Source organism: Dreissena polymorpha, chromosome 2 (genome assembly GCF_020536995.1).
Source record: "Dreissena polymorpha isolate Duluth1 chromosome 2, UMN_Dpol_1.0, whole genome shotgun sequence".
In the NCBI taxonomy this organism is placed as follows: Eukaryota; Metazoa; Mollusca; class Bivalvia; order Myida; family Dreissenidae; genus Dreissena; species Dreissena polymorpha.
This window is the reverse complement of record NC_068356.1, coordinates 18,157,171-18,183,536: the sequence shown is the minus strand read 5'-3', so window position 1 is coordinate 18,183,536 and position 26,366 is coordinate 18,157,171. Positions and strand designations below refer to the sequence as shown.

General features: G+C 35.7%; 1 protein-coding gene across 50 annotated transcripts in view; it reads right to left on the bottom strand.

Moving 5' to 3' along the window:
* The window catches only part of LOC127866048 (uncharacterized), a 40,487-nt gene extending 18,382 nt beyond the window's left edge, over positions 1-22,105 (bottom strand). For 49 of the 50 annotated variants that reach the window (XM_052406305.1, XM_052406322.1, XM_052406325.1 and 46 more), the window contains exons 1-26: positions 21,939-22,104; positions 20,673-20,767; positions 19,967-20,089; positions 19,763-19,846; positions 19,175-19,312; positions 17,592-17,679; positions 17,012-17,085; positions 16,459-16,557; positions 15,769-15,906; positions 15,319-15,409; positions 14,741-14,817; positions 14,500-14,565; positions 13,866-14,003; positions 13,452-13,542; positions 12,002-12,048; positions 11,460-11,597; positions 11,003-11,090; positions 10,358-10,446; positions 9,962-10,051; positions 9,623-9,766; positions 8,569-8,659; positions 8,299-8,351; positions 7,997-8,137; positions 7,161-7,254; positions 4,637-4,806; positions 3,884-3,974 (exon numbers count right to left, since the gene is read on the bottom strand). In XM_052406305.1, coding sequence (XP_052262265.1) covers positions 3,884-3,974; positions 4,637-4,806; positions 7,161-7,254; positions 7,997-8,137; positions 8,299-8,351; positions 8,569-8,659; positions 9,623-9,766; positions 9,962-10,051; positions 10,358-10,446; positions 11,003-11,090; positions 11,460-11,597; positions 12,002-12,048; positions 13,452-13,542; positions 13,866-14,003; positions 14,500-14,565; positions 14,741-14,817; positions 15,319-15,409; positions 15,769-15,906; positions 16,459-16,557; positions 17,012-17,085; positions 17,592-17,679; positions 19,175-19,312; positions 19,763-19,846; positions 19,967-20,089; positions 20,673-20,767; positions 21,939-21,981 — 2,581 coding nt within the window. In that variant the 5' untranslated portion in view covers positions 21,982-22,104. Of the gene's footprint in view, positions 1-3,883; positions 3,975-4,636; positions 4,807-7,160; positions 7,255-7,996; positions 8,138-8,298; positions 8,352-8,568; positions 8,660-9,622; positions 9,767-9,961; positions 10,052-10,357; positions 10,447-11,002; positions 11,091-11,459; positions 11,598-12,001; positions 12,049-13,451; positions 13,543-13,865; positions 14,004-14,499; positions 14,566-14,740; positions 14,818-15,318; positions 15,410-15,768; positions 15,907-16,458; positions 16,558-17,011; positions 17,086-17,591; positions 17,680-19,174; positions 19,313-19,762; positions 19,847-19,966; positions 20,090-20,672; positions 20,768-21,938 lie in introns of all 50 variants that reach the window. The other variant, XM_052406338.1, reaches the window with a different exon arrangement.
* Positions 22,106-26,366: the final 4,261 nt, after the last annotated feature.

Below are 26,366 nucleotides of genomic sequence, written 5' to 3'. Positions count from 1 at the left end.
CAGACAGTACGAAAGCCAATTAGTACCACTTAAAATTTAAAAAAAAGTTCGAAGTCGTCATAACGCAAAAAGGCATTACTACGCAAATAAACACGTAATAACGAAAACAAACGCATTGTAGCGCCAATACAGGCGAAATACTAGTAACGCTAAAAAGGCGTAATGACGCCAACAATGAAGGCGTACACATTCTAAAAAGGCTTAATAATGCTAAAAATGGCATTCTTACTCTAAAAAGGCGTACTAATGCCAAACTAAAAGGAGTAAAAACGCTAAACAAAGGTGTTATAACGCCAAACTAAAAGGGGTACACACGCCATAAAAGGCGTTATAACGCAGACTTAAAGGCGTACAAACGCTAAAAAAGGCGCCTTTTGTACTATATAAAGTGATGACTTCTTTGGAGACATTAATTCGAACCCAAAAATTATGAAAACAGTTTAGTTTATTGGATTGTAAAAGACAATTTCAGTCTTTCTGGAAAGCAAGAATAGGCAACCGACATTTGTATGGAATCCTGTTAGTTTAATCCCCTATGAATGGGTTGATTTCATTCGTATTACTCGACAGTAAGACGATGTTGTTAGTGTAACCATCCACATAGGAAGGCAACAGTAGGTCAAATGAAGTCAAATGATCACATGTACACGTTTGAATCATTTTTTACCAATGATTGAGATATTCAAGTTAACAAAGTGTTGCGTTAGAAACGTCTCCAAGTGTACGTTTACGACAACAAATTTGTTAAGGATTAAATCGTCTTTAACAATATATATAAAATAAATATTGTGACGTGAAAAAAACACTTTATTTTCTATGATGAATCTTTCTTTTTTGCCCACTGTTAATTAATTCAAATGTTTGAAATAATATGGTATGTCATATTATAGCTATGTTCCTGGATGAGTGGTTTAGAAATATAGTGTTCTTTTAATTTGGCATAGCTGTTTAACATCGCGTTTAACGAAGATGACTTACGATAATTAATGCAACATCGCGTTTAACGAAGATGACTTACGATAATTAATGCAACATCGCGTTTAACGAAGATGACTTACGATAATTAATGCAACATGAGCACTGAACACTAATCGAATTAGGAAAATGTTTAGACACGTATAATCGAGCTGGCAGTTACACAGTTAGTGTTTTATAGACACGTATAATCGAGCTGGCAGTTACACAGTTAGTGTTTAGACACGTATAATCGAGCTGGCAGTTACACAGTTAGTGTTTTATAGACACGTATAATCGAGCTGGCAGTTACACAGTTAGTGTTTTATAGACACGTATAATCGAGCTGGCAGTTACACAGTTAGTGTTTTATACGCGACAAAAGTATTTAATGGTATTGGGTTGTTTTTGTTTGTAGTTTGTTTTGGAAAAGTGCCCATAATTATGGTTTTGTTAAATACATCAAAATACTAAAGAGCACACATTTACATGCTGAAAATTTGTATCATCCTTTTTGCAAAACTACTTTTCGAGTTGCGTGGTACACAGTTGTACAGTCCTTTTTTGCTCAATATGTGCCATAACTGTGCATACGTACAAATGTACCAAAATTTCCAGACGAGCAAGTGTACATTCTGGTTAATATATGTTTATATAGTTTCATTTCTCTAGCAGCATTACGTATTGTATTATGAACGACATAAGTTCGAATTGTTTTTTAACTGAAAATGGCCTTTGAAAAAAGATAGTTTGCGTACAATGTATATGATTTCAAAATATTAGTTTCAACTGTACGTTTCTAAATAACTAAATTGATTACAAAGATTTAATTGTTTTTAAACTGCAAACGGACAAATTTACGCAATCCTGATATGGATATTGCCTATGAACGGGTTGATCTTAAACGCAATACTCGATATTACTACGATGCAAACGCGCAATCGCAATAATGGTAGCTCGATTGCCATAACGAAAACGCGAAACAACGACGACACGATCACAATAATACGATACAACTTCGTGTTGTCACCTTCGTACTGTCGCATTTTTACCATCATAATGTCGTATCGCATTTTCATTATCGTACTGTCGTGTTATCATCATCGTATGGCCGTGATATTGCGTTTTCATTATCGTACTTTCGCGTTATCATCATCATTCTGACGTGTAATCGACATCGTACTGTCGCCTTTCGGTGTGGATGGTTACAATAACAACATCGTCACACTATCGAGTATTCCGTATAAAACCAATCCATGTATAGGGTATGATAATAAGAGGATTCCGTACGAATGTCGACTGCCTATTCTTGCTTTCAGGGACGATTTCCAGAAGACTGAAATTGTCTTTTCCAATCCGATAAACTCAAATGTACTCATAACGCTTTGGTTTGAATGTCTTCAAAAAAGCCATCACTTTATATAGTACACACGGCGTTATTACGCCTTGTTAGCGTTTCAGTACGCCTTTAACATAGGTACGCCTTTTGTTGCGTTTGTACGCCTTTTTTGCGTTATTACGCCTTTTTAGCGTTTGTACGCCTTTAAGTTTGGCGTTATTACGCCTTTTTTAGCGTTTGCTAACCTTTGAAATTGGCGTTATTACGCGTTTTTTAGCGTTATTACGCCTTTATTGGCGTTATAATGCGTTTGTTTGCGTTATTACGTGTTTATTTGCGTAGTAGGCTTTCGTACAGACAGTTGTGGCTTTCAGTGAAGATTTTTATAAAATGTTTTTTAAATGGTACTTTTGTTGTCAAACCCACAACAGGATCTTTAAATTGTAGAAATGTATCTATTAAACAAACTCAATGAATCATAAATTATATTCCAAAGGGTCATAAATCTAGGCCTTTTATACAAAATTGGCGCCCAACTACAGGGGCAATACAAGGTTAATGTATGACATTATGCACTGTACTGAAGAAAATGAGATCCCGAATTTATTATTATCAGTAGTGCAAAATACTATCAATGTCATAATGCGAAAAAGGAATGGAATTGCCTAGTTGAGCAACTGGGTTTGATAACAAATGATGTAAAAGTTAAGTGTTTCGAATACAGATCAATTCTCATGATACTGGAACCAAAACGTCTTGTTAACGAATGAAATTAACAGATGATCCATTATGTTTATTTTGTTAAATAAAGCGATGAAACTTTGGATTATTTTTCTGTGAATGTCAGGTTTTTAAAGGAATTACTGACGAAGTATGACAATGACAATCTTTTCCGTTTATTAATATGACCATTTTTATACTTAGATATTCAACAAAGTCTTCTAGAGTCATAAATATTGTTATTGTGTTTTGTAAGCTTTACTTATACAGGTGTAAAATGAACAAATGCATTCTATGCATGAAAGAAGAAAAGAAAAATACAAAGTATGAATATTAAAACTTAAGAAAGATGTAAATTTCAAGAAATAATTTAAAACCCTTTGACAGTGAATGGGAATTTTCTCAAAAACTTAAAATATAAATTTGATGATTGTTGAAGCTTTTTTTACAACTTTTTCCAAATACTATAGATAGCGCACAGTTACTAATATAAAATTAAATGTAAGGCCTATGTGTCCTAAAATATACTTATATTCACCTATGATTGTTTCTCTATGCCTTTTTGTTATTACAATGCATGCATCGTTTTTCTTCTTCACATTTCTTTTATGATTTGTTAAACACAAAATTACAAGTTATTGTGAAGGTAGAGATACTTCACCAACATATATGCTGTGTATGGTATTGCAGTCTATTACAAATATATCATTTGATATGTTGCATATATTTTTCATATTTGATTGCATTACACTCTTGTGCTATTGTTCATATTGTATATGTATTTGTTTGTATCGTGAAATAAAATGTGTTTTTTTTTTAAGTCAATTAGGTTTTTTTACAAAAAATGGATTTTCTTTCTATAACACATACCTGATGAACACAACTTCAGCTGCGCACATGCTTTTTGTGGATCAGCTCCTTGTTCTATCTCCTTAATTACGGTTGGAGCAACCAGCTGGCACTGTAGAGATAATTGTCGTCGTTAATTGCGGTTTTTATTGCAAAGATATTCTCAGAGTACTTATTAAAAAATATGTAAAAGTTAATTTAACAAAATGAAATCCAAAAATGTATGTTTCAACTAATGTTCGTAATAGTTATGTTCGTAACTAAAATAAACCTTGAAATTTTCGATCTTTTTTTACACATAGATTGTTTGACAAATTTCTGTAAAATATATTGAAAACTTAATAGTCGAATATCTTCATATTTCCTTGTAATCTTATAATTTAACAAACGTTTCCCCTCATTGCATTAAGCGATTTCCAAGACACACGACACTAGAACACTTAAATGAGTAATATTCGATTCGGGTGTAACGTTTTTGGCATTCATGGTTACATTTTATAAGTACATTTGATCAAAATTGTTTTATTCGTGCGTTGAGTTTGTGATTAATTTTGTGGTAATTGTAGGGTTCGTTTAGCCAATAAACCGGTTTTACTCCTGTTGCTGTGCATCGACCGTTCTTAGGCGATGATCGCAATTTTGTATCATTTTATGTTCAGAATTGGTGTTCTGTTTTAAAACAAGTAAATAACGAAAAAAATATATTGATATACTATAACTTGCTTGATTTTGATTGTTTACTACAATTTATAAATATTGCTATCATGGACTTACAAATGTCTTAGCTGCCCCTGGTAATTTATCACAGAGCGCATAAATGGTAGCATTGATCTTTTCTGCGCTGGCGTTTTGTCCCACGACTTGGTCGAGCTCTTGAATGATCAGTTCACAAATGTCACACTTTATGTCTCCGACGTGTTTTCTGGTCAGTGTGATTGTATGCTCTTAAATAAAACAATGATACATATAAATGCATGGCATAGTCCCATGGTATGGCATCGTGCCTCAAACAAATTCTATTGATCGATTATATCCAAATTAAATCAAATCAATATTCATATGCACTGCTTTATACTTTCAATTACACTGATATAAGGTTAAGGTTAAAGTTTACTTACAAATATATATTTAGAGATTAATTATGGGCTAAGCGTGGGGAAAGGCTAGCCATTACCGGGTTTAAACCTCCAATGATTTGCTTAAAGTCAGTGACCACACACTTAAATGATTCTAATATGTTTTTAATGTCGTATTGTATTTGTCTTAAATACAAGACTAAGCGGACAATAATATCTGTCTTGAAAATGGTTCAGTAGCATTATAAATAGTACACGTATATACCGAAAATGGATTAATTAACTAGTTTTTATTTGTTTTGCCTGCCATAAATTGCTAACCGAAACATGTGTTTCAGAGATAAATGCTCGGAGTAAACAAGAATCATGGCAATGCCAAAGAATCCGGGTTTTAAACGTTTAACTAATGAAATTAATTTACATTTATTCAAAATTTTAAATTATTCTTTTCAATCTGAAGCCCTGTCTTCTTCTTACTCCATCAAATTAAATTTAGAAATTTGCTCTTATTGTATGTATCAATGCCCTTGATTTTAATCAGACTGACTCCAAATGCAATCCGAAAGTAGCGCTGCATGCGAGCTAGCTAAACACACTATTTAGTTCAATAACTCTTTCAAACAATGTATTTAGCAGAAAACAGTTAAGGCACAGTGCCCTTGACCCCAAGCCTAATTTAAACTCCGGTTGCTGATCAAAAATTGTTGTTTGTTTTTCCATTTTTATTTACAGTTATCCTGGCCATGACCCAACTTGTCCCGGAAGTTGCCCCAAACACAATCACATGCTAAGTTTGCAGGTAACCTACAGGTATAATAAACTTGTCCCAAACGCAATTCTATGATAGGTTTGCAGGTAACCTACAGGTATAATAAACTTGTTTCAAACACAAGCCCATGCTACTTTTGCTGGTAACCTACAGGTTTACAAATACAAATACATTTCACTTATAAAGCGCAAAAATTATTATAAAAATATTATATTGCGCTTTTTTAAGTGGCTTGGTAGATTGTTCCACCACTTCGGGCCAATAACAGCTAAAGATCTATCCGCCATCTTAGTTCGCCTCCTGGGAATAACAAGATTACAGTCACTTTGTGATCGAAGTCTATACCGACTGCTTGCTGGGACAAACATTTTTTGCAAGTAACCAGGAGCATAACCATGGACAACACGAAAGACCATAACCAGGACTTTGTACATGATTCTAGCTTTTACTGGCAGCCAGTGGAGTTGTTTCAAGAGTTCAGCACTCGGTTGATCAAATGACGCATTCAGGACCACTCTTGTGGCATGATTTTGAGTCCGCTGAAGCTTTTGAATTTGGTTAGCTGGTAGATCGGTGAATAAACCATTGCAAAAGTCGATATGGGAGTGTACAAGACCATGCACTAACACCTCCGCTGACTTCTCTGTCAAATGGCTGCGTATAGCTTTTAAATTACGCAATTGCATTTGGGCAATTTGGCACTTCTTCGTGATGTGAAGGTCAAGGTTAAGAGTGTTGGTCATTGTAACACCAAGATCTCTCACACGGTCTACTAACTTAACCATGCATCCTCCAACACTCACACTTGATATGGACATTTTAGATAAGTGTTGCCTTGTTCCGTATAAAATGATTTCTGTTTTTGATTGGTTCATTTTCAGCTTGAAAGTTGTCATCCAGTTTATAATATCATTGAGACACTTATCAAGTTGTTGTATAACGTATGCTTCATTTTTATGATTTCCTGTCTGAATCTTGAAGGCAATCTTGTGGTCGTCTGCATAGCCATACAGATCAGCTGGATACTTCTGAACCACCTTGTTGAGGGCCGATATATACAAAGTGAAAATCACTGGTCCAGCACAGGAGCCTTAGGGGACGCCGAATCTCAAAGGCTCAGTGTCAGATGAAGATTGTTCAATCAAAACTTTCATTGTTCTGTTAGTCAGGTATGACTCAATCCATTTTAATGGGGTACTTTTGATTTCAAACTCATTTTGGAGAATTTGAATAAGAATAGGAATAGGAATATCAATAGTGTCAAACGCAGCACTTAGGTCTATCATTATTACAATGGTTATCAGGTTTTTAAGGTATCAGGTATAATAAACTTGTCCCAAACACAATACCATGCTAGGTTTGTACGTAACCTACAGGTACAATAATAGGCAGTGTTTGGTCAATGCTTCAAAACTGAAAATCGCAAATGTTTGTCAAACCTGTTAAAACTAACCTTTATCCGAGCAAAACTTGGCAAGTGAGCAAGTTTCCTTCGGATCAAAGCCTTGTTGAAAAAAGCTGACGATAACGGGGGCTTCTTGTAGACACTGCAAGGCATATGATTCATTTGAATGTATCAGTCATCAATACACTTAGTATAACTATTTGTATATACATTAGCTGTGTTTAATATTATGCAACTTCTTCCATTTTATTGGATAACACAATCATCAACGTTAACAATAGCCGTTGAAAAAGCCGTACACATTTCAGATACATTTACTCAGGAATCTGCTTGACTCTGGACATTCCACTTGTATGACGTGTAGTTCCCAAGATGACCAATTAAAAAAACGTTTCAAAATTACATTCGATATTAACTAAAATTATCTTAATGAACTTATCATTGGTCCATAAAAAGGGTCTAGGTTGTTTTTATCGACGGACTGATGGGTCATTTTAAAGTTGTGGAGATGCGGATTCCCACTTTACTCTAGGTACAAACAACGGATAATAGACTCGCTCTGTGAAAACATGGCATTATGGTTGTTCGTACAGTGTCGTCCCATATTAGCCCGTGAAATCCACACGGGCTAATCAGGGACGACACTGTCCGCCTAGACTGGATTTGGTTAAGAAAAGACTTTCCTTAACGAAAGATTCCAAAAAAGCGTAGAAAGTTACGTCATTGATTAGCCTGTGCTTATAGGACAGGTCAATCTTGGACGACACTTAACGCAAATGCATTTAGCCCGGTTTTCCCAGAGCGAGGCTTATATACAAGTAGTAAGCATTTAAATGTCTTGAATTCGTATTTTTAAATAATCATTTATACATGTTTTAACTTACGAATTCTTGTAATTCACCAGCAGGAAGACTATCACATATCTTGTAGATCGTTTCGTTGACTATCTGCACCGTTGCATTTTTCTCGATCACTTTATCCAATATTTTTGTTATGCCTTCACATATGTCACATTCGATGCCGTTCTGAAATGTTAGTTTTAAGAGGTGCCGCTAAAAACCTTTAGACAATACCTTTGAATTTGCAATTTTCAATTTGTTACAGAAATACTCTACCAATGCTAAAATATACTGGCTACATTAACATTACACTTTTTTGCCTGGAAAATAAGCTTAACTTTTCTTACCACAGGAACGGCACGTTTAACAATTTTCTTCCCCGGTTCGGATTTTACAGTATCTAAAAACGAACATATACTATTGGTTACACAAGAGCGAAATCTGCATAATAATAATAATAATAATAATAATAATAATAATAATAATAATAATAATAATAATAATAATAATATATAAATACGATTCAGAATGAATTATGTATGCTTATGCGATGCGATGTTCATTTTTTCTATCAACGAATATTATTTTTTTGTTTCAGGTTAAAAGATTTATCGTACCCTCAGTGCAGAGCTTGATTTTCTTACAGAAGGCTTCGGCGTTTACCCCATTTTCCATGAGATGAACTAATGTTGGTAGTGACTTTAAGCACTGAAAAGTGAACGTTTGTATTTAAGTTATATTATATATGTATAACGTAAAAAATGCAGTAAATATTAAATACGGGTTTGAATTGAATTAATGCCTCTGATAAATTCAAGCGTTATGATTAATACATAGAAATAGTAAAATTATTCTCTGGATAAAAAATCGTTCTCGCTAGACTTTTAATCAAGGCGGATTACCTTTTGCCTGCAAATACAAAACAGCACATAAAAAACGACATTTTCATATTACATCATTATTTAAGGTAGGGTCGCCCTTTGGAACAGTCCATGTACAGAATTTAGTATTTAAACCTATTTAAGAAATCCAAAACCTCACAATAAGCCCAGAATTAATAATAAAAAAACATACAAGCTTAAATAAAATAATTATCCACATATCAACGAAATTCAAATTTTAAAGCAACAAATATAATAAAATACTATACTATGAATTACTCAAAGGGTTAAACAACACCAGAGCAACCGAGTAACACATTTTTAAGCCAAGAAGTAACATGGAACGAGTTTGTTTTATTATTATAGCATGCACACGGCCATTGATGGCAACAATGATCACTCTTAAACTTACAAGTTTTTGTTTTGATATGCTCTTAATGGATATGTCAAAACGTTGAATGGTTCTCTGAAACTAGCATGTTCTTCGAAACATGCATTCTTGGGATAGATATTGGGACTACGGCCAATGTATCGGGATAAGGACCAATGGCCATTAACAGAGCAAATCATACGATAGATAATGCGGTACCAGTTTCCACTAACAGTGTAACACATGGAATTCGTTGGAGCCGTAATGCGACTACGACAAATGTCCGCTAATATAGCAAACATACAACTGGTTGAAGCTTTATCTACAGTACGACCAATGTCCAAAAATAGAGTGAACATATATGGTTGATTGGAGATGATCTGAGATAACGCTGCGTGTCCACAAACAAAGTAAACATACGATTTCTTGGAGCTGCATCCCCGTAAGTCTCGTGCAGACCTCAGTGGCCGTCTTGGTGATCTCCGCTATAGATTTGTTCTCGCCCGCAACCCCATCTAGAGTTTTTATCGCTATCTTACAGAGGTCGCAGGATGCGACATTGTTCTGGAATTGAATGTGTATATACACTTCTTTGTACACAATGCTTTACAGTCTTGTAATATAATTATATAAAGTATCATAATTGTATTTCAACAATTACCAAAATACTATTATTTTCAAAAATACGTATGATCACATGTATAATGTAATAATAATTTACGAAATCAATATACATTTACATGTTTAAACATTGATTACCAAATTATGTTCTGGATCTGCCATGGTCATTTCGTGTACAGACCGTCGGCTTCGACGAGGGCAAACTTTGCTGCATACATTATCTTTCAGCTATACAAATACAGGTGTATACATACATACGTTTTATTATAGCTGTGTTATTTATAATTATTTTTTTTGATAATCGTAATAATTAAAAATTTCATTCAAAGTAAATGAAGGTCAATATAACAGCTTAATTACAACTACAAAATACAAAAAGAATTACAAAAAAATACAAAAGAAGTAATTGGAATGGCCGTGTAAAAAGCAAACCAATGAGTGTTATATTGCAATCGATATCTTCAACTAATACATACAAGAAATTTGATAACTACTTAGGCTGAAATATTGTTCAAAACATTTAATACGTCTTACCGAAGCTGTAGATTTAGACGGTAATATTTCTACGAATTCGGCACAAGTTTTGCACATCACTTCGTCAGGGCGAGACAATATGGCAGGCCCTGCAGCGGAACAATAGCAATTTAACCCATTTATGCCTAGTGGACTCTCCCATCCTTCTAAATTAGATCAATTAATTTCCAAAATTAGGGATGTATAGTATTTTTATTTCTATGTTTAGAATATTCCTTACAGAAATTCTTTTAAGCAAACAGCGCAGACTCTGATGAGACGCCGCATCATGCGGCGTCTCATCTGGGTCTACGCTGTTTGCCAAGGCCTTTTTTCTAGACGCTAAGGCATAAATGGGTTAAGATAAAAGTGCTTAAGTGAGTTGTTTAAAAAATAGTGAAAACTATTATGGCAGACAATTAAACGATACCGCACGCAAATTCATAAAAGGGTTTAGTTTATTTCAGTGAACAAAAAAAATAATTATTATTAAATGTGAATAAAATAAAGCAGTTGGCAGATGAAACATTTCGAAATAGGAATTCGCCGCGGTGATTTGTGTTTACAAAATCCCAATGATTGTGAAAACTAAGCGCTAAGAGAGATAAAGCAAACTATGCATATTAAAAACCTACTGTCATGTAATCCCCCATAACGTAAATATACCTGTACATAGCTGGACTTCTTTACACAACGCATAGGGAACAAGACTGGCTTCTATTGACGTATCAACTCTCAGCGCCAAACGATGACACTATAAAATATCTTATGCTCTGAAGTCATGCACGGTCATCGTTTACACAAATCATGCTTTCACACACAAACGGAAAAGGTCTTTTTTGAGTGAAAAGTACTCTACAGACAAAAGCGTGCTATGTGTAAGTAAGCATCCTGCACGTTTGATTTCGCGGTGTACAAATTGGTTGCACAGAAAATAATAAAATGTAAAAGTGATATGTGAAAAAGGTGATCTGATTCTTAACACGTGTGACAAATGAGGTTTGGGCCGCCATTTAGTGGAATTTTTAATAAGCTTTACATTCAAAAATTAGTTATTATTTAACTTCATGGACATTGAGTGTGTGCAAATGTGTCTGTTGTAGACACATTTCGTTGAGCTTACCACGTCCTGGTAACTGATCGGTAGCTTTTCACATATGGTGTTTAAATATGACTTAATGATCGCCACGTCGCTTTTCCCAGCAATGACTTCTCTAAGCAATTCTGTTGTAAATGTGCACATTTCACAAGTTGCATCTCCCTTTGTAATAAAAAAATACTTTTAATAATTTAAAAAAAATGAATACGAATTGCTGAGAAGCACGACATATATCAGACAATTATTTTTTCCAATTTAGCCAGTTTATTATTATACTCAGAACATTTACAAATGCGATATGAAGTACAATAATACAAATACAAATAAAAGATACAGGACAAAGTAACAAAACACAACAGTGTGTTAGGTCAAGCGTGGAATCAATATGAGCTCAAACTAATTTCTAAGTTGGTATTGTACCATAACTCTGAAGGTGACTAAACAAAACTGTGTCGGATTCAATAAACATAATTAAACTTTTAGAATACACTTGAAAGTATTGGAGATAAAGGTTGTTGTTATACCTCGATCGTACCACTACATAACAAATTGTAGAAAATATTTACCATATGTTCCGAATGCGCTGGCTGACTCGCAATCTCTTTTTCATGTCCTGTGAAAATTATCAGGAAAACATTACACGAAAAAAATAGTTAAATGTGTGTTGTTAAAGGTTAATACATCTGAAAATTTTAACAATAATCAACATCTTATCGCATGAATTTCACGAAAAATACATCAAATTTTACTGTCGGTATGTAAGGAATCTTACAAAGTTCCCATGTAGACACTAGGGTACTAACTGCAATTGTAAGGTTCGCATTTTAACAAATAAACACTAGAGACACATTGAGCCACAAAACAAATGCGTTAAACGAATTTACGACCAGTAAAAAGATGGTATTAATATCATTCGCGTCATGTAAAAATGGACCTAATGGATATGTCATCAGAATAGTGCAGCTCCAGATGTTAGTCTCGCCATGTAAACATGGGCCTGAGGGCATAACCGAACGTAGTTCCATATATATGCCCTTGCATCCTCATAGTATAATGTCGTAAATGTATAGCGGACCGGTAAGATCCTGAGCATACTGCGCGAAAGCGCACACCTTTCTGGAGCTACGCTGACCGCATACAAAATATAACCCGTTTTCGAACGACGCGGCCCCTATATATTAACCCATTTATGCCTAGTGGACTCTCCATCCTTCTAAATTGGATCAATTTATTTCCAATATTAGGGATGTCTATAATATTTATTTCTATATTTAGAATATTTCTTACAGAAATTCCTTTTAGCAAACAGCGCAGACCCTGATGAGACGCCGCATCATGCAGCGTCTCATCTGGGTCTACGCTGTTTGCAAAGGCCTTTTTTCTAGACGGTAGGCATAAATGGGTTAAAGTGATATTATGCGCATTTAACAGTATATGCTATGTTTATAGGTGTTTATCGCAACCGTTGTTTATTTTTGGTGTTTTCACTTCATATACACTTAAATATGTGTTAATGCAGCATAAAAATACTAAAACAATATCCCGGAAAAAGAAAAATAATGCATTTGAATATCAACCGTACTTTCGTTTTGACAACTGACGACAGAAATGATTCGATGTACGATGTGAATCTTAATTTAGTTTTAGTGCAGATTTGTTCATACAACACAATTATGTTTTACGGATCATTTTAATTTCCTTCAACGATATCTACTCATACGAAACACGAACACTAACTCCGATCCTAGGAAAAAGACAGTTCCGTTCGGCTTAGAGGACTGGGACAGTCATGTAAAATACCGAATCTATATTTTTTTATAAACAACTGGTAGCAAGAAGAGTTGCAGATAATTGGTCAGTTACGACATTTTAACTAACTCCTTTGACCTGTTAATTATTGTCAGCTAAATTCAATAGTGAAAAATGCGTATACTATCACTTTAACAGCTATTTATATGCATGTATTTGAAAACGCTGTTTTCACGGCTGGATCAAGGTGTGAAATACTAGTGTTACCTTGACAAACAGCAAGAAGTTTGCAGCCCTGCATAGGATCGGCCATCCCATCAATAATCAGCCGTACAATCTTCTCTTCGTACTTTGAACACTGAACATTTTACAGCAAGTAGAAATTGATTCGTTATTTTATTTCCACGGCGAATACTGTATGAAATCACTTACAGATTTAGATTAAAAGGGAATCAAATGGTATTTAGTATAATAATATGTTTAGTAAATGTTAAACGTTTCATTTCTATTCATCTCAAATATTATTAAAAACTGACATCTTATTTTCTCGAAAATATATTTGAACACTTATCATGTATCGATGATATCATAAATAAAATAATAGTAAATTTCACCTTCGACATAATTAAACAATGATTTTGTTTACAAGCCACGTGTGTTATGTATACTGTCAACTCTTACCACTATGCGTCCTTGGTCAGGCAGGTTTGCACAGACGCTGTCCATGGTTTCCATGACGCTCGCTGATGTCCGTTCCCCTGGCAACAGATCGGTTACGCCTTTAAAGATGAACTGGCAGATCTCGCATGTTGGAGTGTTCTGGAATAACGTTACATTTTCAGAGTATATAATACGGATGTTTATAAAGTAGTAGTAGTAGTAGTAGTAGTAGTAGTAGTAGTAGTAGTAGTAGTAGTAGTAGTAGTAGTAGTAGTAGTAGTAGAAGTAGTAGTAGTAGTAGTAGCAGCAGTAGTAGTAGTAGTAGAAATAGTAGTAGTAGTAGTAGTGGTGGTGGTGGTGGTGGTGGTGGTGGTGGTGGTGGTGGTTGTGGTGGTGGTGGTGGTGGTGGTGGTGGTGGTGGTGGTGGTGGTGGTGGTGGTGGTGGTGGTGGTGGTGGTGGTGGTGGTGGTGGTGGTGGTGGTAGTAGTAGTAGTAGTAGTAGTAGTAGTAGTAGTAGTAGTAGTAGTAGTAGTAGTAGTAGTAGTAGTAGTAGTAGTAGTAGTAGTAGTAGTAGTAGTAGTAGTAGTAGTTGGTTTTGTTGATGTAGACGTATCGATACTTTTCTAATAACATTTAATTCGAAATATCTCCTTACCACAGGAAGTGACACTTCCTCCACTGCGCAGCCGGAAATTAAGGTTCTGCATAGTTCAACAGCGTGCTGAAAGTACAGAGCATCGACGGTTATATTGGAACTGCTATAAAGAATGAGTACATGGTTTTCAAATAATTCGTAGTTATGTATTATTGTTACGCTACTCATTATGGCACTTGCGATCATCCGTCTATAACATTCACTTTACTGTTCATTACTGTATTGTATTACTGACACTTACTTTTCCAGCCACGTCTTGTAAAACCTCTTGACAGACTTGGCAAGGAATGTATTGACTAGACACAGGAACATATTGGCCTGAAAATTGGATCGAATAATTAGTTGGTTGTCGTTGTTCTTCTTGTTGTTTATGCTGTTATATCTTGTTGTTGTTGTTTAGATTCAGAAAATGTTTTTCTACACATATCATCTGCAACGGATGTTTTCACAAGATTTTTATATGAATAAGGCCCCATCCGTCAGATTTAAATGCCCTGTCTTTGGAATAGTGTTTGGTCTTCATCTCAATACTGGACATGGTATATTCTCGTAAATACACCATTGACAAAATTAAACAACAACCAAAGGGGTGTTAAATAAGTGAGTCAAGGCAAATTATATTAAACAGTTATATATGTATTTATGTCCGTTTCAGAATATCTAGCAACACTATTTATCTTCATGATACCAGACCGTTCCACGTGGACATTAAAAAATAGGAAACAAAATTAACATGTACATACATTTGAGTGTTTTCTAAGCAATATCTCATAAGATAATGTAACAAAACAACATGCATGAGCATGCATTATTATATACCGTCGTTGCATATCTTGACGAAGTCACATGCCTTGGTTGGATCAACACCACTTAGGATTGCCTTCATGATATCGGGCTCAGCATTCAAACACTGACAGGAAAAATGCATACAGAAACTATAACTACGATTACGCTTTTTGCCTTCAGGCGGTCACATTTTGTGTCCAATCTTTAACAATATGTATTTGTCTTATTATTTCGTCATCAGCGAATTGTCTTTTAAGAACATGATACATTCAAGCAAAATAGGCTCAAATACATGAAGCAAACGAGTATAATAGCTCAATACAAATTGTATTTGACAAAATGATTTGGTCGAATCTTCGTTGCTTTGTATGCTTTGATCTTGGAAACGTCTCAACACGGTGTTTAATCATGTTCTCGAATAACTATTCATTATAATGTTCCCACATGAACTATTTCAGACCTGATGAAAACCCATTCTATTACCGTGTCTTTCAGCTCCCCGGGTAAGTCGTTGCACAGTTTATCCAAGGTACTTTTCACAGCAGCTGCCGTCTTGTTTTCTCCGAGTAGATTGTCCGCTGCCAGCACCACAAACTTGCATATTTGACATCCCACTGTATCCTGAGAGAGAATTGACAAGGACAATGTCATTCAAATATTAACGACGATATGAGCCTCGCTCTGACATATGAGGCTCAGTGCATGTTTTTAAGATGTCGTCCCAGATTAGCATGTGCAGTCCGCACAGGCTAATCACGGACGACAAATTCCACCTAAACTGGATTTTCGCCAAGAAGAGAACTCCGTTGAACGAAAAAACCATTACAGCGGAAAGTTTCATCCCTAATTAGTCTTTTGCTAATATGGGACGAAACTTTAAACACATTCATTGAACCACGTGTTCCCAGAGTGCCGCTAATATACTTGTGGTTAGTTTTGTGTATATGTGTTGGTAATATTATACCGGACAGCGAAGCTCCTAGCCAGACTGCGCAAGTGCCCAGACTGGTATTGAGGTACGATGGCCTAAACATTTGCAGTTAGAATAATTGATTTAAACGGATGATAAGTATCAACATAATATGGCTTTGTCGCTCAAATTTAAATTAAAATTGTCCACCTCTGTGTTTTGTTGTTGAATTCTTTTTACGAGCACAATGTACGTTCTATTACCTTCACGTCTGTTTCCGGGTGCGGTGCTAGTGATTTCTCCTTGGGCTGTTCTACTTCTCCGCGACATGTCGCTTGAATTCCACAGATTTCTTCCGTATTCTGTAACAGACTCCGACATGTGCATATTTAAATGAATAGCCAATTTTTCAAAAAATGTATTTGCATTTCACTAATAAATAAATCGAACAGTTAAAATGCCGATTGCGTGACAAATCGTGATCAAAATGACAATTATAATACAAATTGCAAATAAATGGGCCGTGCTCTGTGAAAAGGGAGCTTAATGCATGCGCGAAAAGTGTCGTCCCAGATTAGCTTGTGCAGTCCGTACAGGCTCATCAGGGACAACACTTTCCGCCTCAACTGATTTTTTGCTAAGAAGAGACTATCTTTAAACGAAAAAATGCAATAAACGTGGAAGTGTCGTCCCTTATTAACTTGTGTGGACTGCACAGGCTAATCTGAGACGACACTTTTCGCATATGCATTAAACTCCCTTTTCACAGGACATGACCTAAATGCAAATTCAAAAAGAACAAGTGTTTCTTCTTACAGATACACCAATCGCATCAATAACGGAGTGGCATTCTTCGCAAGGCAGTATAGAGATATCTCCAGGAGAGGAATCTGTGACAGAAAAGGAATCTCGCTCTGTGAAAACTGGGCTTAACGCATGTGCGCAATGTGTCGTCCCAGATTAGCTGTGCAGTCCGCACAGGGTTATCAGGGACGACACTTTCGCCTTTACTGGATTTCATTGAGAAGAGACTTCTTTTAAACGAATAAAAGCGGGAAGTGTCGTCCCTAATGAGAATGTGCGCACAGGCATAAAGCCATTTTCCAAGAGTCACCAGGCGCAAATGATTCAAATCATAACTAAAGTAAAGGCATTTTAATGACTATTTGATTTCTGGATTTAGAAGTGGACATCTAACGAAACATCAAGTAACAATTAAATATCCGTATATACAGACATAATTTGTCAACTTTCAATATAATAAGGTAATGTTGGTTTAATGCAAGGAACATAAGCCGTATATTGTCAAAGTATGCGATTGTTAGGAATCACAGATTTTATATAAACGGTATTACTTACGAATGTGTAACGTATCGAATAAGAATATTCAGCTTACCTGAGCAAAGGGTGGCAAACTTGCATGCTACTTTAGGGTCAAATCCTTGTGTGAGGCCTTGCAGTATGAGGGGCTCAATCTTCCGACACTTGAGTGAAAAGGTGAGGTGACATTATAAATAGAACAATTTAATACACCTAAATGTTCAATGCTAGTCATGAAAAATATGTATAATTTATTATATATATAATTGTATACAGAAGATGAGGTATTTGTTTTCGGGGGCATTGCATATGTTAATGTCTCACTTAAGGGCTGTGCTGTGACGTTTAAAATATGTGACTTGCCCTTTCGACGTATCGATGAATAATACAAAGGATTTGCCCTTGCGACGAAGTGACGATTAAAACATACAATCCTTGCGACAAAGTGACGATAAAACACAGAAGTCGTCCGTTAGTAAGAAGTATTGCTATGACGGCTAAATCACGGGAATTGCCCTTGCGACGAAATGACAATTAACTCTTAGTAATTTGCCCTTGCGATGTATTTACGGTTATAAAGTAAGACTTTCCCTTTCGACATAGTGACGGTTAAAACATAAGAGCTCTCCATGCGACCTATATAAACTAATTTGATTATCTATTATCTAGTCTATCGTTGACATTGACCCCGTCTTCTGACAATCCGTGACAAAGCTTTCTAGGAGATATTATGTTAAGATAACAGAATACCGTGTTACTACGCAAAATAATGCTCACTTTTGTCCGCTATAAAACGCATTTTACTTTGCAACACAATAATACTGTTATTAACAATCAATACACATAATATTGTATACCTATATTTGGAAAATCACGGAATATATCGATACAAGTGATCACGCATTGGTTTAATATTTGGTTTAATAAGTCAAGAACAATGTCAAGAACGCTGATATCCAAAATCTGAAACACGCAAGTTTATCCAGCCAATAATCACATCTTGTGACCTCTAAAGGTCTGATAATTTGATGAGACAAACGAACGGACTGACACTTCGCGAATATTACTAGTAAAAAGTAAACTCCTACATGCCGTTGAACCACAGCTCTAGCTAGTCTCTTCGCGCATCCTGTTTCCTTAAGTAACCTAGTTGAAAAGCATACTTTACTCTATGACATATCTATTGGGCATTATAATCTTACCTATCGATTCTTTTTCTCGACAAAGAAATTAATATAATTGTTCCATATTGTCTTGAATAGAACAGAATTAAACTTAACAAACCCCACGTGTTTTTCGTCCCACAAAATAATCCCACTTGGCCAATCAACTTCTACTCAAATCGGATTGGGGTGTAGCTCATTTAATGTAAAGACAATTAGTCACTTCTCGTAAACAAAAGACTAGCGATTGGTACAACGATTTCTTTATATCTCTTGATAATGTTTCTTGAGTAACATTATCATTATACCTAATCAATTAGTTGTTCTTCATTGCTTTGAACTTGTTTGAACAAAAAGGTGTAGCTCATTACAATATTATCAATAGCTGGGAGTTGAATAATTGCAACAACCTACTCAATCTTTTATCATTTAAATTGCCTTAATAAATTGCCATTCCAATCTCAAATACGTGTATCTATAATTAAACATATCTCACCAGATTGCCCAGCTCCCCGGGCAGACTGTTACAGAACTTCTCCAGTGTAGCATTGATGGCTGCTGATGAGCGGTTCTGCTTGACGAGCTTGTCTATGCCTAACACAGCCAGCTTGCAGAGTTCACACTCCAATGGGTTCTGAAATTGAAAATAAAAGACGTTGACATTATACTAAGAAACGGGATGCGTTCATGTTTTATATTTTTATATTTAACTAATATTTTAATAATATATATGATTTAAGTGTACATAAATATATTGTTGTTGTTTTTTCGAAATATCAGGTCAATGGAAATTAAGGCAAGTGGGAACGTGTAGGCTATTGATGCATTGTGAACAGCAATACAAATCAAATTGTATTATTTTCTTTTCATCACGTATGTTTAAAAGTATTATATCAATCGTTTCTATACACAATCCAAAACAACTTCCATCGACCTTTTTTGCAATATTCAAAGGCGAGTGAACATTAATATTAAACTTTATACATTTATTATTATTCAAAATATACTGCAGCCCAACAACGAACATACAGTCGAGGTATGTTTTACTCTATTGTAATGAAATCTCTATATCTAGTGTTCATACCCCTTCAACGCTTGTTCTAAGTTGTTTCGGCTCAATTTGTACTGGACATACGTCAGGAATCTGCGAGCAAAATTGACTAGGAGTCTGAAAAAAGACAAAGAAATGGTACATAGTTTGTCATAGAAAACTCAAAGCAAGTAATACAATGACCTTTCTCGCTTACTTCTTTGCTTTCCTGCTTAATAGACAACAAAATAAAAGTACCAGTTCTGAGACGATGGTGTCAAACAGCGCCTCAGCGTTATTGCGGAAGAACCATTGGCATCCGTCCTTTTGTTCGGTAGGCAGTCGCGCACAGATGCTCGTCACGTAGTCCCTTACAGCATCCTGAAACGTTTTTATTAGGTCAAAGTAAATATTTTTGTTGAAAGACATGATTAAAAAAAAAATCTTATAGAAAATGTACCATAAAAATGTTTTGTTTTGTTTCCTAAACCCAAATATTTGATATCTATTAACGAATTAAAAATTCAAATTTTCTGGTACATTTGTACTTGAAAGTATGTTCGAAAATAACGTTTATATTCTTATCTTATTTGATAAGTGTCCATTGGTATGTGATATACAGGCAATGTGCCACTAAAAGGTATGGGTTACATTTTGTATAATACATAGTATAAACTAGTAATTCATTCTTATTACTTGAACTTTAATGTCTTAGTACAGTGGAATCATTTGCGTAATCCGACTAGAACTCTGGAAATGGACGACCGTCAATATTCACAAAACTCCCACAAGTCCCGTATTCTTTACTAGTAAAATGTGTTCTGAGTACATGAACTTTTCTAAGAAATGCTTTGTCGTTGTTGTTTCTTGTCATGGTCTTCACTTCTTTTTATTTACAATCATTTTAATAAACGCATGTTCTAAGAAGTGCCACATTTTTTGTGATCTAAAGTGATTATCCTACCTTTGCTTGACCCCCCTGCACTTGCTCCTGTATCTCCCCCACAAGTAAATGACAAACGTCACAGAGCCCGGGCCCGGGATCAGCCGACGGAGCCCCTAAAATACAAACATTTATACAGAGATATAATTGATTCACTCATAAATATATATTTTAAAAAACGTACCGCTATATAATTAACTGAAAGGTTATATGGACGTTTAGTACAGTTGAATGATTATCTTTTAATCCGTGTTTATCAAATGATTGCTGAACACATTTTTCTTTCTCTATTTTTTAAACGCCCATTAAAATAGTGTGGTACATGTATATATTTATGTTAAAGTGTTCCGGGGGAATTTGACAGCGGACACGGGAAAATTAGTGGTAGTATTAGTACCGTGATTAATGGGATGTATATGCACATGAAGTATCATTATACACATACGCATGGAATTGTAGAATTTTTAAATTATCGATGAAGGAGATGATTGTTGTACGTATAAGTTCAAAACCAACTAGGGGAACGATCGTGTTTGGTATGCTTTAATTTCAGATCTTGCGTTTTAATATTATTTTTAAATTTATTGTCTTAAAGTTTGTGGCACTATTTGTTGTTGTTTTTTTATAAACTGAATATTTTACGATTTATTATGATGAATTATATTTGATGTTCTTTGCATTCATAACCGGATAGAGATACAAAAGAGGACCACATCGTTATCAACTGAGGTATCAGAGCGCCGGGTATCACAACCGCATGTGGTCTAGTGTGCCTTACATATCTATCATAACTGAACTTGAATGTTAGCTGTATTGAAATCATAATGTGTGTATTCCGCTTATTAAAAGTCATATATTTTTATCATTAAGTTTTTCCCTGGAAACTGAATTATCAATAATTTAAATACCATACAGTATTTTGTACAAGAAAGTGTGTGTCCGTTGTGAACAGTGTGTAGCATCTAGTATTAACGCTATTAAGGGATATGTCAGGCTTTACAGTCGCTTTCGCAAACAAGAAAGTGATTTTTGTAGATTTTTATAATATACAGTTCACGCCTTGTGTGTTTAAGATCATCTGTTGTTTTACTAAACAAACGTGCATAAAAACTAGAGATAAAAATGATGAGCTGTGAATTCTTCTTTTAAGCTCATTTAGATTATTTAATATTTGTTTTTGTTAATGTAAAGAAATATGTTTCAATAAAACAATAAATAAGGGCGTTCATTTAAGCACAAGTTAATTGTAAAATACAATCGCGTGCAATAAAAGTTTGGGCAGCTTACCGCGAGAAAGTCCAATAAATACCACAAGCAAAACAATCTTCATCTCTGTGTTTCCGTACCCGGTATATCCACGATTTGATCTCAATGAAATGTGGACAATATATTTATCAGCATCCAAAGGCCAAATCAGCCTGATACGGTGTCTCGGACGCAGATAGTGTGTCAAGTGACCGTCACGTGACTGTCGTACGTGTCCGTATGTTCATGTTGATAGCGTATCACGATCCTTTGAACATTCGAGCATTTTTATTTAAGACAACACTTTTCGAATTACTTGTTCATCGGCAAATAAAACGAATCCGATGCGTATGGATCCAAACACGATCAAATAGCAACGAAAATGTAAATCAATGTTCATATCTTTGTAGGATAAAACTTCTGTTCATACCTTGATAGGGTCAAACTTCAAACACTTTTTAATCAATAACGGGAGGCGGAAAACTACAACGGGCGAGGCATGCGCAAGGGGGGGTTAGAGGGTTAGTGTTAGGGGTCGGGTTAGGGTTTGGGTTAGCCTAAACCCAACCCTAACCCGACCCCTAACCCTTACCCTAACCCTGTTTTGGGGTTATCACCCCTGACCATGCCTCGCCCGTTGTAGTTTTCCGCCTCCCATGCATCAACATATCAACTGAACTTACATTATCAATAGGTCTGGATTATTGCACTCGTTGCTACATGGAGAAATTTCGTTTTCAGTAATGGCAATTGACAACAATATGTGTTCTATCGCAATTCAAATACCAGCACTGTTAAGCAACTCATCACAGGAAATAATAAATAATTCAAACGCTTGTTCAAGTTTTTCTTCGTAACATGTGAGGTGTTTTTTATTAGCTTATAAATAAATTATCCTCGTTATGTAACAAAAAAATCGTAACGCATGTGCATTAGGCAAAGGCTAAATGGAGAATAAGATTTTCAGCAGAAATTGTTATTTCTCAGGAAATATCTCCTTTAAACAAAAAAATAAAATTAAATTGCGAAGAAAAATGTCGTCGTTTTGTTGCCTGTGCGGACTGCACAGGCTTATTTGTGACGACACTTAACGCATATGCATTAAGCCCAATGACTTTATGACTGTCACATCGCTTTTATATCTTGAATAAATTTCTTACCCTCACATTTTGCATAATGTTTACTGCCACACAGCTAAATTGATTAACGCTGCTGAAAATCCTAGCCGCTAGTGGTCACCTCCTAGAACGTCAACTGTAACGGTACGCGCATGTCCGTTCAAATCAACATTTCAGTTTAGTTGTATTTTGCTAGTGGAACTATTCTTTTTACGACATAAAACCTTAAAAAACTGCTTATGGGAACGATGACCAGTTCTCACGTCGACAAATTATCATCGGCCTATCATGAAAACGGTATCAAAGCATAACATACGAATGCTTTTTCACTTCAGGGTTTGACTTAACATGCTCGTGATATCCATACAAGTGTTACAGTGTAAGAATATTTTGAACAAATGTACTAAGGTCTAAATTGAAGATAACCAAAAACAACATAAAACAAAATAAAAAATATTACAGGTCCGTACCCAGGCCCTGTGCCCTGAGGCCCTGCCCCCCCCCCCACACACACACACAAGCTGGGTGTCGAGTTAGGAATTTATTAAATAATGGGCCTACTGCATTTTTTTCTATCATGAAAGGGCACACAGTACACTTTCCTTTATTATCGCCTTGCACAAACATCCCCGATCAGTCTATTTCCCCATTGTGATCCGGAAAGATTCATCTATCGATGACTGATGTAACACGTCTATTGAATGGCCAATTAAAGTGCATTAGGCAATGTAAGCAATTGATACGGGAGGTCGAAGGTCTGAAAATTGCTGACGTTAATAATTTGTTTAAAAAAATAATTAAGCAAGTAGAGAGGTGATATTGATCATCGTCATTAATTTGAACCGGTAAGTTTCTTTACGTAAGCCCAAGGCCCATAAATTCGAAAAAAAAATCAATTGGCGGGACGATACTCACACATAATCTGTAAGTCATGTAGGTAGGCTCACACCCCAAATATCAGTTCAATATCTTAATACGTTTAGAAAAAATCAAAAAATGAAATGCCGGACGGACTGTTGTTTTCCACTCTACCGGGGGCATAAAAATCAGCTTTTTTCTGAAATAGTTGCTTAAAAAACTCCGGAAGACAGTGAAAATAGAGAAATTTTCAAGGCCAAGGCCAATAACTTAGCTAAAAAAGTACATCTACATCAGCATGTTTACGACCCAACAATCGATTGCCGATTATCACTGGGCGGCTCTGTCAGAGAGACAGTTGTTAAATACAAAAAAATACAGTAAGTTAACAGGTAAAAGGTAAAAACAGTATTTTACAGTTAAAAAAGAACAGCAGATAGATTATGTGTGTCTTGTTCTGAGAAAACTGGGCTGAATTCATTAGCGTAAAGTGTCGTTCCAGATTAGCCTGTGCAGTTCGCACAGGCTAATCAGGGACGACACTTTCCGCTTTCATGGTATTTTTAGTTTCAAGGAAGTCCCTCTTTACCGAAAATCAAGTTTAGGCGAAAAGTGTCGTCCCTGATTAGCCTGTGCGGACTGCACTTTACGCACATGAATTAAGCCCAGTTTTCTCAGAACAAGACACATATGGTGACCACCGCCAGCCTCTCTGTGAAGATATCGAGGCTGGTGCTAGATTTGACATAGGTTGGTAGAGTATTCCAGAGTCTAATGGTCCTAGTGAAGTAAGAGTTGAAGAGTACTGAGTATGAGACTGAGGGATGAGATAGTTCATATTTCTAGTGGAGATTAGATGATATTGATCGACTGCAACAGTTTGGGCCCTTACTTTGTAGAACATGACCAGGGAGTTATATGACCATCTGTATTGTAGATTATTCCATTCTAATGCTTGTAGCATGAGGGTGACACTACTGGTGTAACTGTAGTTATTGAGGACGTATCTAGCGGCTGACCTTTGGACACTTTTTAATTTGTTGGTAAGGGTTTTCTGCCATGGATGCCAGACGCTAGCGCAGTACTCAAGTTTGGGGCGGACGTAAAGTATTGTATGCAGCAGATTTAACCTTTTGATTGTCATTTTTGACATTACGTCGGGTGAATCGGAGGGTGGAGGTTGCTTTAGAAGTAACACTATCTATGTGTTTTGACCAGTTTAAATCTTTGGAGATGGTGAAGCCTTAAGTATATTGCAGCTTCAGAGGGTTTTAACTCAGTGTTGTGAAGTTTGTAAGGGAAGATGATTGGGTTCTGAGAAATTCTGAGGATTTCGCATTTGTCCGGGTTAAACTATATTGACGAAGTTTTTTCCCAGGTTTCTACGTGTTTGAGGTCATCTTGGAGGGATAGGCTGTCAAAGTTGGAATTTATGGTAAGATAAATAATGGTATCATCTGCGAACATCCTTACGTTGCGTTTGAAGGAGTCGGGTAAGTCGTTTATGTAGACCAGAAATAGACATGGCCCACGGACAGACCCCTGGGGCACTCCAGAGAGAACTGGCAGTTCATCGGAGAAGTGACCTTCAACGGCGATTTCTGCGACCGGTTTGAGAGGAAAGATCTGACTCAGTGGGTGGTTTGGGGGGGGGGTCGAATCCAAGTAATGACACACTTCAACCGTAGGCCATGTAGGTACTACTCACATACAATAAATCAGCTCAATGTCTGGAAGCGTTGCGTAAAAACATGCGGAAACGTTTATTATATACAGTATGTCAAGTCCAATCTAATGTCGGAGTTGTAGACGAGTGTGATGGTTTATATGTGTTGATGATGGTGAAAATAAAAATGTGTAGTAAATGATAAACAATTTATAAGGAATTTACTTTAAATGTTTGAATTCAAAGATAAAATACGATTAAGGTTATATGTCAGTCATACTTAAAGGGGCCGTCCAATGTTTTGGTATATTGACAAAATAAAAATAAAAAGTTGTTTCAGATTCGCACGTACGACCATGCGTGTTCTGCCTACTAAGTTTATTCTGATATTGCTGATAAGTACATTGTGTACACACCGGTCTTACAATAACGTAGTGACGTCACCATCTATGTATAGACTGGTACATATAGATGATTTTTCCATTCTATACATAGATGGTGACGTCACTACGTTATTGTCACCTCTATACTTAGACGCATCACGCACCTCCATTTGGAGGCATTTATGACTACGACACAAAGAAGTCCGCGGATGAATGAAGAATTTGCTTTATAAGTAAACATTCGTGCTTTGATTTAAAAGTTAAGTATTATTTTGTTCAGTCTTACGGTTTTATGTTAGTATCAATTAAAATTTTCGTTAGTTTTCAACATTTTCGCTCTTTATTCAATTTTTTCACACAGGTCAGTAAGACCGGTGTGACACAATGTGATTTTTCTGGGAGTATATCATTAGTATACTGTAACCTTTACCGGAAAATTACGAAC